Source organism: Equus caballus, chromosome 7 (assembly GCF_041296265.1).
Source record: "Equus caballus isolate H_3958 breed thoroughbred chromosome 7, TB-T2T, whole genome shotgun sequence".
In the NCBI taxonomy this organism is placed as follows: domain Eukaryota; kingdom Metazoa; phylum Chordata; class Mammalia; order Perissodactyla; family Equidae; genus Equus; species Equus caballus.
Window position 1 is genome coordinate 56,446,138 of NC_091690.1, and position 17,328 is coordinate 56,463,465.

At 47.3% G+C, this 17,328-nt stretch overlaps 1 protein-coding gene across 2 annotated transcripts; it reads right to left on the bottom strand.

Moving 5' to 3' along the window:
* Nucleotides 1–1,190: 1,190 nt before the first annotated feature.
* On the bottom strand, nt 1,191–15,758 carry MTNR1B (melatonin receptor 1B). Of its 2 annotated transcripts, none has more exons than XM_001917051.3 (3): nt 15,421–15,758; nt 3,899–5,212; nt 1,191–1,999 (listed from the first exon to the last, which is right to left on the bottom strand). In XM_001917051.3, exons 1-2 carry the CDS (start codon nt 15,641–15,643, stop codon nt 4,293–4,295), a joined length of 1,143 nt encoding a protein of 380 aa, XP_001917086.3. In that variant the 5' UTR covers nt 15,644–15,758; the 3' UTR covers nt 1,191–1,999; nt 3,899–4,292. The 2 variants fall into 2 exon arrangements, with proteins under 2 accessions (XP_001917086.3, XP_070131140.1); XM_070275039.1 differs by having other exon boundaries at nt 1,260–1,999; nt 4,167–5,212.
* Nucleotides 15,759–17,328: the final 1,570 nt, after the last annotated feature.

The following is a 17,328-nucleotide window of genomic DNA, read 5'->3' on the forward strand; positions in this document are numbered from 1 at the left end:
TTTTGGAATAAAGTGCTAATATATTATTATGGATTTTTGCATCTTTTTTCATAAGGGATACAATTTTTCTTTTCTTGCATGTAATTTTTCTTTTCTTTTAATGACATTATAATGCTGTAAGGGTTACGCTGGTTTCACAAAATAAATTGGGAAGTGTTTTCTTTTCCTCTATTTTCTGAGTGTGTGTAAGGTTAGTATTATTGCTTTCTTAAACGTTTGATAGAGTTCACAAGTGAAACTATGTGGGCCCATAGTTTTCTTTGTGGAAAGATTTTTTTATTACAAATTCAATTTCTTTAATAGATACAGAGCTATTAAAATTTTCTGTTTCACCCTCACCAGTTTTGGCAACCCCTGGCTTTCAAGAAATTTATCCATTGTGTCTAAATTGTTAAATTTATTGGCAGAAAGTTGTTCATAATATTCCCTTCTTATTTTTTAATGTCTTTAGAACCTGTAGTAATTCTCCTTCTTTCATTCCTGATATTTGTAGCTTGTTTCTCTCTCTGTCTCTCTTTCATTTTCTTTTTCTTAATCAGTCTTGCTATGGGCGAACACAGATTATTGATTTTACATCTTTTTAATTTTATAATAAGGCCTTTGAAGTCACAAATTTCACTCGAAGTGTTGCTCTAGCTTCATCCCACAAATTTTGATATGTTACTTTTATATTACTTTTCAATTCAAAATATTTTATTTCCCTTCTGATTTTCTTTGATCCTATTTTTTAGAAGTATGTACATAATTTTCAATTAGGGAATGTGCAGAAAAGAGTTGACACAGCAGGACTGATACTGCCACCCTTAAAAAGGCCTGCTTGTGAGGTTGGCCCTTGGCTGGCATCTGGGAACATGGATTTTGAGAGGGTCTGCCTCCATTCTGTAACTGATAAGAGTGGCTCACCATACCTAAACTGTTTATACAAACACTGTGGTTTATGATGAACACCAGCTTCCTTTTGCAGAGTCTGGATTTAGGGTACATGCTAGGCAGAGGGTGCCTATTCAACTGACCTCCCAATAAAAACTCTGGACACCTAGGCTCAGGGAGCCTTGCCTGAGCTTCCCACACATTGTCATAATTTGTTGCTGGAATAATTGTTTCCTGTGTGACTCCATGAGGAGAGGACTCTTGGAAGTGGAAACCAGTTTTCCTCCAGATTTTCCTCCACACTCTTTCCCTTTGACAAATTTTCTTTGTTTCATTTTCTCTGCTCTGGCTAGTTCCCTGTTAAGCCCTTTAAATAAACATTTCACATCTGAAATTACATTTTTTATTTCAACATTCCCATTTTTAAACACAGTTTTCATTACTATACTAAAACTCCCATCACATATGCTGTCCACCTTTTCTGCTACATCCTTGAACATATTTTTCACAGTTATTTTAAAGTCCTTATCTTCTAATTTGAACATTTGCATAATCTTTAGGTCTCCTTTTATTGATGATTCTTCTCTCATCCTGGGGTCGCATTTCCTTTCCTCTTTGCATGTCTCATAATGTTTTTTTATTGTGTGCCAGCCACTTTGTGAAATGAATAATCAAAACTGAAATGGAAATCATGTATCCCCAGGAAAGGACACACCCGTTCTCCCATCAGGTGTCTAGTGTGGGGTCTGCCTTAATCTAACCTCTGGTTACCTGGGTCTAGTCTTTGTTGCAGCTTTAGTTAGATTCTGTCCAACACTAGCTTCAAACATTCTGAAGGTAGGAACCTGACTTCCTCTTGACTAAGACACCCACTCTGTGGTACTTTCCTATGGCAGCTGCAGCAAACTAATACAGATGAGGAGGAAGGTGCAAGGTGGTACCTTTGACCAGATAGTCCAGAGACGTGGAGGTAAAGGATGGAGAGTTCCCACACATTAAAGTGAAATTGTCTTTCTTTCAACTCACGCCCAAAAAGTGAGGTGATTCCACGTGAGTATGTATCTGGCCCGGTGTCCTGGGTTTTCCTCAAGTCTCTCATTTTGTTGGCCCCTTGTTCATCCTCAAAAACCTATGGAAACAAGAAAAGAGCCCAGTTAATGGACTGTCAGTGCTGAGCTCTGGCAAACCACGAAACTGAAGAGAGCTTTTGTTCCTGCAATCCACATTTATTGAGCCTGCGCTGTGCACGCAGCTCAGAGCTAAAAGCTAAGGATAAGGGGAGCAGGTGGAAGACACCCTCTGGCCTCCAAGTCAGGAGTGAAGGGCAAAACCCTGTAGTTGGCACCTGGGGGCAGAGAGGACAGAAAGCAAACGCATCCTGACCCAGTCAGCCCAGGCTCTGCCCAGAGCCAAGAAAAGTGGCTGCAGCTCAAGGAGCAAGCCTTAGGTCTCTTGTGCTCTTCTCTCAGACTGAGGTCTGAACTGGAAGGCCTCCCTGGGTGGGACTCTCCACATGCGGCAACTGGACCCCAACATGCTGGTAACCAGGCTGGTGCACCCACATTCCTAACGGTCAAGTGGAGGTCCTCCAGGGTCAGAATCAGATTCTCAGATCTTCCCCAGATCGCCACAATCAAAACCTTCTTTGTGGAACCCAGAGCATTTGCATGTCCCAGGTGACTAGGTGACCAAGCACAGCCCCCAACCTAATTCTTCACATTACAAGGGAAGGGAGTTTGAGCCAGTTTTCGTTGCTATACTAAAACTCCCATCACATATGTTGTCCCCCTTTTCCACTACATCCTTGAACACGTTTTTCACAGTTATTTTAAATTCCTTATCTTCTAATTTGAACATTTGCACCTCTTTTGGTCTTTTATTGATGATTCTTCTCTCATCCTGGGGTCGCATTTCCTTTCCTCTTTGCATGTGTCATAATTTTTTTTATTGTGTGCCAGCCACTTAGTGAAAAGAACAGTCAAAACTGAAATGGAAATCATGTATCCCCAGGAAAGGGCATACCTGTTCTCCTGTCAGGTGTCTAGTGTGGGGTCTGCCTTAATCTAACCTCTGGTTACCTGGGTCTAGTCTTTATTGCAGCTTTCATTAGATTCTGTCCAACACTAGCTTCAAACAGTCTGAAGGTAGGAACAGGACTTTCTCTTGACTAATCTGGGCTCTGGTTGCTTTCTGGAACGAAGAGCCCAGAATGCTGACTGCCTAGCATGATGCTGGATGCTCTCGCTTCCCATAACTGTTAGCCGAGATGAAAGTGGTAACAGACAGTGACCTCCCAGAGGGCATGCAACACGCCTTTTGTTTCTCTTGCTGGACCTGACCCACAAAGGCACTCAATTCATGTTTGGGGTACTGAAGATGGAAGCTAAATCTGCTGACGCTAAAGGAAGACTTGAGATGTCTACAAATATAAAACCCACAAGTACACAACCTTAAGAAAGGAACTGGGATGGTGCTGCCCTCCCCGACTTGCACATGCACCTTCCCCACTCTCTCCCTTCCTTTTCCTGTCTTTGTGTGTCATTTCTTCTCTCCTTCAAGGTTATCTTTCATTTATGTAGTTGGGATAATAACAAAAGCAAATGACTTCTGAGTGCTAGCCACAGGTCAGGCATCGTCCCCAGCTCTTCACCTGAATTATCCCAATGAATCCTCCCAACAACCCTGGGAGGCACCGGCATGATCTCCATTTTAAGGTGAGTAAACTGAGGACTATAGGGGTTAGGGATCTTGCCCCAAGTCACACAACTGGAACGGTGGAAGCAGGAAAGGAAGTCAGGCAGACTTTGTGCTCCAGACACCTGAGGAATGTGTGTGTGTGTGTGTGTGTGTGTGTGTACAGTGGTTTGTGGTATGTGTATGTGTACAGTATGTTTGTTGTGGTGAGTGTGCAGTGTGTCTATGGTTGTGTGTGTGTGCATGCACACATGTATGTGTAGGGAAGGTCAATGGGAGAGAGTGTAGGATGCTTGCCCTCTGCACCCTTCCAGGCGCCTGCAGAGCTACCCACCTTCCAGCACTGAAGAGCTTGCGCTTTCATCCTTGCTAACAGGAAGAAATCCATTCCTGCCGCCCCTCGGGGGAAAGAAAGAAAGCAGCAAGGAGGCCAAAGCACGAGGATGAGAGGGCAGCCCATGAAAAGAACTGCCCTTTTCTGCCCAGGCCTTTTCTTATCCTGTTCCTTCCTCAGTCCTTGCATATACCAAGCCCCCAGTGCACCACTGGGAGAGTGTCTGCCTGGTCCAGTGCCAGGCTCACTAGGATGTGGCAGCCAGTACCTGTAGGCATTCCCCTGACCAGCAGGAACCAAAGGTGCTAATGTGCTTCTGGTCCACAGGATGAAGTTCCACGTGCCGTGTAGTGTCATGCAAACAGGACAGCATGGCCCAGCAGGCCACTTGACCTCACCCTTGGAGCAGACTCACTCCCACCATTTCATGAGTTTGTTCAGGCTCCAGAGCGTCTGCCTGGATGGGGTGTAGGGCATTAACAACAGGTGGAGCTTGGTTCTGCTGCCCCTCAGCCTGGGTCCCCTTGGAGGTGTCCTGAAAGCAGTGCCGTGGTTTCCAGAAGGCTGAGACAATGTTCTTGTATTCCTTGCGGAAGTTCTGGTTCAGCAGCCCATAGACGATGGCATTAAGGCAGCTATTGAAATAAGCCAGTAAGTAGCTAGTGACAAAGAGCCCCTCTGGGACCTGGGGAGCCATTTCTTCTGGGTTGATGGCCACAGCGAGGCCAATACAGTTGAGTGGGGCCCAGCAGATGGCAAAGATCACAAACACCAGGAACATGGTTAGAAAGCTCCGGATGTCACTGGACCTCAGGCGCAGCTTGTTCTCTGACTTGACCTTCCTGCGAGCCTGGAGCACCAGCACCCAGATGCGCAGGTAACAGAAGGACACGACGGCGATGGGGAGGAAGAAGTGGATGACCACCACTGCAGCCGTGTACTCAGCGCTGGCTGTCTGGATGAAGGTGCAGGAGTAGATGCGCGGGTCGTATTCCAGGGACCCCACAGAGAAGTTGGGCACCAGAGCCACCACAGTGAGCAGCCAGACGAGGCAGATGTAGAGGGGGGTGTGCCAGTGCCGGCAGATCCGGTGGTAGGCCACACTGTGGCAGACGTAGCAGTAGCGGTTAATGGCAATGGCGGTGATGTTGAAGACGGAGCCGATGACACTCAGGCCCATCACGAAGGCGCTGGCCTTGCAATGCACTTCCCCCAGGGCCCAGCCATCATGGAAGATGGCCACAAGAATTAGGGGGTAGGGGTACAAGGCCACCACCAGGTCAGCCAATGCCAGACTCACCAGGAACAAATTACCTGGAGCAGGAAACAGGAAGCAAGAGTCAGCACGAGACCCCACGATTTCTACTCTGTAGAACAGCCTATGCTTTATCCAGTTACTTAAAAGTGACTGAGTCACTGTTAGCATTGGGAAGGAAGCCAAGCGGCTTCTGGAGACACAGAGTTCAGAGCTCAAATTGTATCTCTGCTACTCACTGGCTGTGTGACTAAGGCAAGTTACTCAGGCTCTCTGAGTCTTACTTTTCTCTTTTGTAAAATGGGGATAATGACGCCTAATTTATACTCTAGCTGTGAGAATTAAACAACAATGCAAAGTGCTTGGGGACCCAGTGGGCACTCACAAGATCTATTTTCATGATAGGCACAGATGCTCAGAGGCTTTGCTCCATTTAAGCTCCAGCAAGGATTCTGGGGGAGGAGAATCTGAAAATCAGGAATGTGGATTCACCAACATCAACACTCCTCCCCTCCGTACTCTCACCCCGCCCGCGACCCCGCATCTCTCTCTGATAGTCTCCTTTGGCATCTTCTCCCCACTGGATAACAGGCTACTTTCTAAGTGTCTTTAGTTCATTTTTCTAAATGTGAGTTGCATTTTGCAGGTGGAAGAGAAGAAAGGTTTTGAGAGTGGGAACCGTGTGTTCTGGTTTTCCCCTGTCTGCTTGTCTGGGCCTTACATGTGCAGCCATGTTGGCAGACACCTGGCCTGGTGGCACAGAGTCCAGGCCTGTGGAGCGGGGAGGGGCTGTGGCTGCTCCCCATGTCACATCCGCCAGGGGGCTCCCTGCTTTGCCCTCCCTTCCCCAACTTCCTGAACTGCCTCTCTCTTCTGAATGGAGAGTTCTCCAGCATCACCAAGCTCAGCCAGCAGGAGACAGCCTCAGGAAACCATGATAGCCATTGATGAATATGCTTCTCGCGTGTTCTGGACCAGAGTTCTAGGGAGGAGATGGAGCTAAATCCAAGAAAAAAAACAGTCTCTGTTCCTAAAGCGTTTGCATCCTAAAACCAATACCGACTCGTGAATAAAGTACCAAGAACCAGAACGTTTGGGCCAAATGAAGGTCAGGATATGAGCAGCTCCATTTCCAATGCTATTTATTTCATTCACCAAGTGTTGTACTTTTTAAGCACCTACTATGCTCAGAAGGTAATATATTCTCTATTCTCCCACCAGCAGAGGCCCTCAGGAGGCAGTGGGCACTGGACACAGTCTTTGAAGTCTTCAGGCCTCTTGCTACATGGGGAAGTGCCAGCTGCCAGTCTGACAGAGGCTGAACGCAGAGGGCAGACGGAATGGATTCACAGGAGGGACTCTCCAAGGAGACGCTGGGCTGTGGTCTGGCTTCAAGGGGGTTTGGAAAAAAGGAGGCTCAGAGCCATCCAGCTGGGAGTTCCTCTGAGTCTGATCTTCAGGTGAAGTCACTCTGCACTTGTGGTTGTAAGTGCACCCCATCTCGAGGAATATTCCACGGGCCATGCTCCATGTGCCATTGGGAACATGGAAGACCCATAGACAGGCTTCTTGCAGTGCCTTTTTTGGCCTCAGAGGCTTCGGGTCAACCCCACTCAGAAGTGACAGAAAAGAAGTCTGTTAGCAACCTGGGAGTTCTCAGGACTTAAGAACTCCTGAATCCAGAGCTAGGTTAGGGCCTGAGGGAGACAAGATGTAACTGAATAGAAAGGAGATCATTTGGACAATTAGAGCGCTTGCAAGGCAGTGAGCTTCCTGTCTCTCGAGGTATTCAAGTAGAGGTTGGATGGTAAAGGAAAACCCTGCCTCGGATTGAACTGCTAGATTCTTTCTTATTCTACTTATTTTAGGGATTTGCTTAATAGGATAAAGCCCTCTCATATTCTTTCTGGTTGGTCCTGCAAGGCAAGAAATGCACATCTGAGGACCTGCTTGGGATGTGAGGGTTCTCCTGCTTTTCCTCTTAGTTCCCTGCCTTGTTTGCTGTCTCCCCTGGTGGATTTCAGAATCGGACTCTCCTACTCAGACCTCACTTGGTCCCAAGAGAGTGAAGGATTATCCCTCTCAAACTTCTTGTTTTCAGCTGAATCAGGAACCCTTGTCTCTTCTCAGAATTTTAAGTGTCCTTTGGATGTTTGGAGGTGGTACTGGGAGTTGGAACAACCTGGGTAATCTCAGTTCTGCCACTTTCCGGCTGGGTGAACTTGAAGCAGTTACTGAACTTCTCTCTCCGTGACTAGCCCTTCCTTAGCTCCCACTCTTCTTTTGGAGTCCTCCTTCCTCCTCTTCGCACACATTCCACATGGCTGTCTCTGTGAAGAAAATCACTTCTTTCCAACACAGGAATATCGGTCTCCCTCTGGCACATGCAGAGAAAGTCAAGAGCTGCTGGGAGCCGGTGCCAGCTCGGCCAGCTGTTTCCCCGGGAAAAGCAAGTCAAGCTCTGCCGTGTTAATGTAGCTCATCCCCTAATAACACCCCAGAGGCCAGCAAACAGCTTGTAAATAGTAGGAAGAGCACATTCAACTCCACGTGGAAAGTGATTCGATTACTCTCCCCTATTACCCCGGCTGTTCCTAAAAGGCTGAAATCAACCAGTTCCTGCTGTAGAGTCATCTGCCCAGACATCATACTGTCTCCCAGCTTTCTTGACACCATTCCAAATTAGGTGAATAAAATTCTTGTTTTCTCTCCCATCTGTAAGAACGCAGGTCCTATTTGGATGATAATCAAGGGGAGATCCAGTTCTCTTTCCATTTCTTCCCCAGACAGGTGAGAAATCAATCAGGACGCACACAGCACTGCTCATCATCCCGTGCACGGGCTGCTAATGAATATTTAGATCACAAGTCCCCGCGTGACTTATTTCCATCTGCCTGCATCAGACAGACTTATATTAGTGGAGACAGGCTTCAACAACACGGCTTTGTTCACTAATATGGAATTCCCTTCCAATATTCACACGCAGAGCACATCCCTTCCCACACACAGCCACCACAATCCTCTCCATCCTCACTTCCTCCTTCCTTCTTTCTGGGACATCTATTCCTTAATGAGAATTGGGTAGTCCAGGAGGGAGCCAGCCAGTGCTGAGCTATCTAGGCTTCAGATAGGAGAATTTTGGAAGGTAAAGCTGCCTCCATCCCTTGCCCCTCTTCCCTGTGCTCTTCCTGCATGCCTGAAAGACTTTTTTGGATTTAAAACTCCATAGCCCTGGTCATTGAGCTAAAAGGCCATATAAAATAGACTGTCACTGGGTCATTTACTCAACAAATATTGCTGAATATCTACTAGCCAGCGCTGGCGGTCTAGTGGCTAAGGTTCGGTATTCTCGACACTGCAGTCCAGGTTCGTTTCCTGGTCAGGGAACCACACCACCCATCTGTCGGTCATCATACTGTGGTGGCTACATGTTGCTGTGATGCTGAAAGCTATGTCACCGGTATTTCAAATACCAGCATGGTCACCCATGGTGGACAGGCTTCAGGCAGAGCTTCCAGACTAGACAGACTAGAAAGAAGGACCTCACCACCCACTTTCAAAAAAATTGGCCAAGAAAACCCTATAAGTAGCAGCAGAGCATTATCTGACACAGTGCCGAAAGGTGAGAGGATGGCGCACACAAGCAAAGAAACTGAGCAGGGGCTCCGTCCGATCTGCTGTACGCAGGGTCACTAAGAGTCAGAATCGACTTGACAGCACCAGCAACAACAAAGCATCCGTTAGAAAAAATAACTGAGATGCCTGTTACAAAACATTCCTCCATAACCACCAAAAGAGGTCACTCAGAGAGTCTTAAGGTAGCCTCTTATTACTTTAATTACACTTAATAATAACACCAAAACAACAATCGGTATAGCACCTTAAAGTTTATAATTTGCATTTACATAAATTGACCCAACTGTTTCTCACAAGAATCCTTTAAGGCTGATAGCATGATTTCCATTCTACAGATCAAGAAACCAACTCTCAGATTATGGGAATTGCCTATAACTGCAACAGAGAAAGAGCGAGAAAGAAGGGAAACAGGAGGAAACCAGGAAAAAAGAAATGTCAAGGGGGTTGAGGGCAATGGGGCAGTTTCTTGGTCATCTACACAAATGAGAGTGAACAGAAAAGTGCCCGCTTAACTTGGCAGTTGAGAGGTCAGCGGTAATATTAGCAAAGGCAAATTCTGTGGAGCGTTGGAGGATAAACTTTGTACTGTAGGTTGCTCTCTCCGTCAGTTCTGCCTTCCAGGGAAGGAGGGAAATGGAGTGGTCCTTAGAAAGGAATATCCTTTGATGGGAGATGGTGCAGAGTGTTTTTCTTGTTCTTTTCTCTCTTTCTTCTAAATGAAAGAGACTTGTATCTGGCATATAATAAGAACATAGTAACATTAGCTATTATTTATTTATGTTGTTTTTATATTATTAGTTGCACAGAAAGGGGCTCATACTGTTGGACTAGGATCCCTGTAAGATAAGATGTGAGGAGCAGTGGTGGGGTGAGGACAGTGAACAAGGCAGGATGTTGCCCCTAGAATGTAAACTCCCTAACAACTGGGACTTTATTTCCCAATTTCCTAACTTTGACTCTTGCAGCAACAAGTATTTAAAATTGTAGGACCTAATAGCGACATCAGTATCTTCTGAGTTTTGTGGTATTTCATGCCAAATACAGAATCCAACTTTCTGAAAAAAAGGCAGTCAAACATGAAAGTCTTCATTCCTCTGGGCCACTGAGAGCTACATGGGAGGAATTAAAGAGGATTATGAGCTTTCCTGATTGTTTGGCTAAAGACATAATTACTGGATTTAAAATGTGTTCGTCTTTGCTCGGTGAGGAGATAATAAGGTATTCAGAGCCAACATGTGAAGCTGGAAAGCTCAGACGACATCAGGGAGGGAGTCCAAGGGAGCCCACTTTGGTCTCTGGCTGATAACAAGCACTCCTAACCCCGAAAGCTCAGGGGGTCAAAAGACACCTGTCACCAAGTGGCATCTCCATGCATCGTCTGTGGTAGGCTAGAGCCTGGATGAAGTGGGCTCCACCTTGGCACACCCAGAGGGCAGGGACGGTGGGTCTATTAAATATCTCCCCCAAGTCTTTCAAGAGCCTTTGTCCAGGGCCAGCCTATTTATTCATTCATTACTTACCTTCTCAATCAACAAGCGGGAGGAGAAGTGGCAAGGATAAGGGGCTGCATGGTGGGCTCTGCTCTAATCTAACTGGGGATGCAAAACACCTGCCAGGCTGCAAACTGTCATTAGGAAGCCTATGATCAGTCACTAGGTCCAGATAAGAGAGGATGCAGACTCTGAGCATCGCTGGGCACCTGGAGGACAGAGTGGACCTTAGACAAGGACCTGGGTGTTCAGCAACCAAATCCTCCATGTTTTCCTGGGCAAACCCAATGTCAAATATTTCATATCCTTCCTCCTTACAAATCACCGAACCATCCTAGAAATGGCCACTTGCACTTACAACACCTCCTGACAGCCTTTTTAAGCCAGCTGCAGCACAAGGACCCATTGTCAGACCATGGCTCCTGACTGTTGCCTGGGCAATTAGGGTCTCTGTGCCTACGGGCCAGGAAGAACTGATGCTATTGTGCCTTCCTCTCAGCTAACGGAGATGATCTCAACGTCACAGTAAGGACATGTTTCTCTTAGCTCTCTTCTGTGTGGCTGACTGTCTGGATGGTGCAGGTGATGGCAGGATGCTCACATTTTACTGGCAGCTTAAAAGGGGGCAACCTCAAGCCAGAGGGCAACGGGCAAACTCCCTAAGGAGTCACTCCCTGACAGGCACAATTTTTTTTTTTTTTTTGAGGAAGATTAGCCCTGAGCTAACATCTGCTGCCAATCCTCCTCTCTTTTTCTGCTGAGGAAGACTGGCCCTGAGCTAACATCCATGCCCATCTTCCTCTACTTTATATGTGGGACGCCTACCACATCATGGCTTGCCAAGTGGTGCCATGTCCGCACCCGGGATCCGAACCAGAGAACCCCAGGCCGCTGAAGCAGAAAGTGCGAACTTAACCACTGCGCCACCGGGCCGGCCCAAGACGGGCACAATTTTAGGGAGTCGTGGTGTAGGTGAATCCTGTTAGCCACACGGGAGCAGGCACATCTTTGTGCAGGAGGTACCAGTAAGCTTTTGAGAACAAGAGGGTGGTGTACTTTGGGCTTTTAGTGCTCAAAGCAATTTAGTTCCCCGAGAACTGTACTGACTACCTGAACAGTGCTGAGCACTGTGACTGAGGTCGATGCCACCTCTGTCCCACTGCTTTCCTGGGATCTTGTCCACTGTCTTTTGTGTCAACACACTTGTAGGTGGTTCTTATGATGTACCTGGCTCTGTGGAAAGAAATGGAATAAAAGTCTCTGTTCTCAACAAGTTCACGGTCCAGTGGGGAGAGAGAAAAACTCACAATACAGTGAGCTGGGTGCTGTATCGGGAGGTACGTGGAAGTCTGATGGGGAAGACAGTAACTATGCCTTTCATGGTATTAATATAAATATCGACAATGCTGTAGGGGAGATGTGGAAGGGGTTTGAAAGAGATATTCACTAGCAGAAAAGAGGCTGGGGAGCTTCCCCAGATGAGGGCAGTGCATCAGAGAGCACGGAGTGTTTGGGAAGGGGCAATAGCTTGTCGGCACCCAGGGGAGAGGAGAGAGACAAGCCTATAATGTTGCATTGTGGGGTGGGTGGGGGCTGGTAGGCTGGCCCTCTTTGGCTGTGTGAGCTGTGCTCTGGAGCTGGACCATGTTCTGTAGCTGGAGGGCAGTCACTGAAGGCACAGGTGACTCTGGCAGTGCTAACAGCCACTGGAGGAGGGAGCAGGGCAAGCTCTCCAGAGTCTCTGGATATAGTTTGCTCAAGAGATGAAGAGGAGGAAATTAGGGCAGTCAGAGTGGGGAGGGCAGGAAGCGGGAGAATTGAGAAATACTGTAAGCCAAAATCCTGAGGACTCAGGGAGTGAGGGGACCAAGAATGACTCCCAGGGATCAGGTGTCTGGGAGAATAAGAGAGGAAGAAGCATCAGGTAAGCCAAGGGAATGAAAGGTCCCAAGGAGGGAGCAGTCCTCAGGGTCACACAGCCCATAGGGACATTTCTGAGGAGGCCAGACCCCAGAGGACTGAGGAGGAAATGGGAGGCAGTGGCTATAAACTGTTATATTAAGACGTCTGGCTGAGAATGGAAGGAAATATGTGGCCACGAAGTTCAGAGGAGACAAAAAATCAAGGAAGATTCTTTTTTCTTTTAAATTCCAGAGACCCGTGTGTGTGTGTGAGTGTGTGTGTATGTATGTGTGTGTGTAGGCTAAAGGGAAAGAGACGAACGTTGAAAATACAGAAGAGACAGAAGGCACTTGATGAAGGAAGGTTCCAGAAGAGCAGGGAGAGGAAGAGATAAAAAGTACAGGCACTACTGTTAGCCAGGTGTAGATAGAGGGTAAGGGTGGCAAGGGTGGGCACAAGGCAAAGTCCTCACACACTGTCAGGAGAGGCCAAATGTGGTGGGGCCCCAGGAAGCACCACACCGAGAAGTGTGAAATGCCAACTGGGTGCCACGCACTGTGCAAGGCTCTGGGAATATAGTAAAAAGTGAACCACACACCTGACCTTACCTTCTAAGTTGGGTCAGTGCCTTGAATTTGTCTCCCACCTTCCCTCCATCCCTCCCTGTCTGCCTTTCTCTAGGGCTGTCTCTGAGAAAGTCAACCCAACACACACAGCAACGGAAGCTGCAGACAGGGTAGTCCAGAAAAAAAAAAACCACTAGACTTCGGCAGGTGATCACTTTGCAGCATAAACTGATGTGGAAGTACACCTGAAACTTACATATTAAAAAAAAAGATGGAAAAAAAAGACAATCTAACCACTTACCCTGCCATCAGGAGCATCCCTCTTATGAATGACAAGGGTCTGCCCCACAGAGAAACTAGGCTTGTAAGTCAAGTGAAGGATAGTGACGTCTGCTAAGAAAGGTGGTATGACCTTAATAAGGCTGTGTGCTTGGTTAGTGGAAATATACGTATTCTCATTGTCATAGTCCTATCTTCTTAATACTGATGAATTGAGGAACCAGACTTAATTACGTAAAGGTCTGAGATAAGTGTTTCTTAAAGTAAATCCAAACTCTCTAGAAAGAGAAGACCTGACTAATGGTGGAATGGATGCTAACTATTCAAAGCTCTGTAGGGTTTTTTTGTGTGTGTGAGAGGAAGATTATTGATGAGCTAATATCTGTTGCCATCTTCCTCTATTTTGTGTGGAAACACCGCCACAATGTGGCTTGACGAGTGCTGCTAGGTCCGTGCCTGGGATCCAAACCTGTGAACCCCGGGCCACCAAAGCGGAGCATGCCAAGTTAAACACTATGCCACAGGGCTGGCCCCAGCTGTAGGTTTTTAAGCTCACGCTGCCAAAGTTACTTAGTTTAAGTCAATACTATGATTTTTTTATAGCTATCATCAATAAAGCCAATAATCTAATAAAAACTGGTTAAATTGCATGACTAGAGCACCCACCATTGTGCCAGGAATTAACGTCATCTAGATATAGTGTTAAAAATTTTTTCTGTTCTGGGCTTTAGCAGAATCACCAGGAGGTGGGAAGGAAAGTACAGAGGATGTGCCAGCAACTTAATGTGCTCATCACCCACCCTGGCCATGCTCTTGAATCAATAAGATTTCTGTGAGCCCCGCTAGGAGCACAGAAGACATCAGCCCTCAGCAGGACAGAAGAGGAGGCAGATGCTTGCTGCCTCAGGCCAAAGGAAGCAGCACCCACTCCCCTGCCACCTCTCCAGTGGGAGGCAGCCCAAATCACTGAGCAGCTAACCACAGCCCACTTAGCCTTCTCCAAACACCTGAAGAGTCAGGGAGAAAAGTGGCCAGTGTCAGTACGTGGAGGGCGCGCCCCTGCCTCCCTCCTGCCTCCCTGTGCAGGAAATAAATGTTTATGGCTGCTGCAATGGGGCAATATGATCAAAAACATTAAACACAGCTTTCTAATCATAACCTGTGCTCTCCTAATGATAAGCTCTTACTCAAAGGACACAATAATAGATTGAAAAAAGTATCCGAGATAATACTAGCCACCACTACCGAAATGACCAAATTAAAAAGCTTACTTCCTCTTAATAACGTCAAAATTCCCATATTATGGAGAGAAGCTCACATTTTTATTGTTTGTTCTTTAACTAAAAATCCTGGAGTCATACGGCCATATAAAATATATATGTACAACCATTTACTAAAAATGGCCTTTCTGAATGGTCTAGCTCCTTAGAAGAGCATTTTAAAGCTATATAATAATTCATTTTCTCCTGCTATATTTTCATTTTAACTTACTCTATTATCTGAGTTGCCCCTCTAAGGCCCAAACTGGGACATTACAAATTGACAAATAGATCACTGAGCTTCTTCCCAAACTGAAATGGTCAGCAGACTCCAATGACCCCTCAGGGCCAGAGTTCAGATCCTCCCTCCCTCTCGTTTGGTTCCCTTGTAGACCTGAGTATGGGGAAAATTGGAATGAGAGGTGATCGGAAGGGAAAAAAATATTTTCAACATGCAGCGCTATTTAGCCAACCATTGTTCTAATCTTTGGCTAATCCCACGAATTTCCTGTCTTCAGAAAGGAGCACGTTACCTCAAAACGGTTTAGTTCAGTCCAAGCAGAGCCCGCGATTTCTGCATTCGCACTCTCTCAGTTGGAACTGGATCTTTAGATGACCCGGACATAAGTTGCCAACACAAAACCCACGGGAGCGCTTCCATTCATTCTCTCCATTGTCTCAGCAAATGTTTTCTAAGCACCCACTACGTGAAGCCACAGTGCTTGCACTGGAAGGAGAGGTGGTCGAAGATTGTGAGATTTCTGATGCCAGATAGGGGCCCCATCTGGACCGGCACAAATTGGAGCGCCACGGATAGCGACGGCGTCCGGCCGCGTGGGTCCCCACAGCGCCAGCGCCCTGCCAAAAAGTGCATGAGAAAAAACTTTGCCCAGTTCATGCTGATGCGCCAAGCGCGCCCTGGGCAACTGCAACAGTTGGGCGCCAGAGCCGCATGTCGGGGGAAGGCAGCAACTCACCCTAACTTTTGAGCTCAGGACCAAACTTGGGGACTAGGTTAGAGAGAAGGGAACGGGACGCCTGGGACTGAGGAAGGACACGGAGGCGGATTTGGGAGTGAGAAGCAAAACGAGACGTCAGGGAACCGCCTGACCCCAGCAGGGGGCTTGGCGCTCACCTGCGTTCCGGAGCTTGCGGTTCCTGAGCACCGAGAGGATGACCAGGAGGTTGCCCACGATGTCCACCGCGGTGGTGACGATAAGCACGGCGGCCAGCGCGGGCGCCACCCAGGGAGGCCGGGGGGTGCCGGAGGGCCGCTCGCCGCCAGCCCCGGGCCAGCCCGGGCGCACTGCCCGCCCGCCGGGCTCGCAGCAGTTGGAGAAGGAGCTGTTCTCGGGCATCGCGGACCCTCCCGCGCAGCGCGCCGGCCGCCGCGCCCCACCCCGCTCGCCAACAAGTGCACAGTGCCCAGCCGAGCCGGGCGCTCCTGCTGCCCGCTACTCTACCCGGCGGGCTTAGGAGGAGGCCAGTGAGGAGGGACGTAAAGGAGATAATTAATTAAGCGTGGGCAGGGGGCGGAGAAAAATGTAGGAATGGGAGGAGGAGTTGAGGTGCAGGCGTTGCCTTAAAGGAGTGTGTCCCTCGGTGGCTCCTCGCTCCGGAGCAGCTGTGACTCAAGAGTCTAGCACGTGCCTGGCCCAGGTCAGACCTCAGTTCCTGAGGGCACCACCACACCTGAGACCCCAGATTTCACCCCAGAGAAGCTGTGCCCAGGAAGGGACACCCAGGTTTGTGGACTGGGTAAGGTGGTGGTGGTCGTGACCTGCTGATTCATTGTCAGAAGGACAAGGCTTGAGGGCCCCCGTGGGAGTGTGCAGCTCCAAAGAGACTATAACTTCCGGGGGGTGGGGACAGATCCCAGAGCAAAGCAGAGTAGAGGATTACACGCTCGGCAGCTGCAGGAGAAAGGCAAATCTGTGCTACTTATTGAGCACTTGCTGTTTATCGTGGGAGGCCTTGGTGATGCCTCTGCCCTGTGCCCTTTATAAAGCCAAGACAATAATAGATTTATGAGCATCTATTTAAACTTGATAATACTTAAAAAGAGGTATGGTCAGTACTGGGGGTTATTATAATATGTTTTTTGGAGGGATTAGAACAAAAGAAGAGTGAGATATGATTATAAGAAAGAAGGAACTCAGATGCCCTTTATTAAAATGTTCGAGCACCTCCTCTGATAATAACAGTAGCTAACCTCTTTAGAGGGCTAATTTTATGCCAAGCCCTGTCCTATGCACTTTTCACATCGCTAGAATCACTAAAATCAAAATGACTGAAATCTTAAATTCGTTGAGGAGGTGAAGCACCTGGCACCCTCACACATTGCTTTTATGAGAATGCAGACTGGTACAGCCACTTTAAAGGGCTGTTTGGCAGTTTCTGATGCAGTTAAACATATACCATCCCATGACCAGAGATGAAATGAAAATGAAACATATGCCCTCCCAGACTTGTACAAGAATGTCTAGAGCAGCCTTATTTACTGTAACCCACACCTGGAAACAGCCCAAATGTCCATCAACGGATGAATGGGTAAACAAAGTGTGGTATTTATACAGTGGAATACTCTTCAGTAAAATAAAACTACTGATATACACAACAACATGAATTAATCTCAAAAATATTGTATTGAACAAAAGAAGCCAGATACAAAAGACTGCATACCATACAATTCCATTTGTATGATGTTCAAAAGCAGGAAAAATTAATCTATGCTGATAGAAATCAGAACAATTGTTGCCTATGAGGGTGAGGATTGACTGGAAACAGAGCACAAAATGAATTTCCGGGAAGTTATTTGTGTTGTGTTATTTTATGTAAATTATACTCTCCTACTTCCATCCTACCCAGCCCCCCAAAAGGAAGAATGCAGTGGAGGGGGAGACTGTAATGATGTGATGGTGCAGAAAGAGATGACAATTAAAGGTACGAACTCCTGGAGAGCGGAGCCCACCCAGAGCCCAAGGAAGGAATATTATTGTTAGGAGAGAAGCTTTCTCCCCTACAGTAGAAAGGAAGCGGAAGC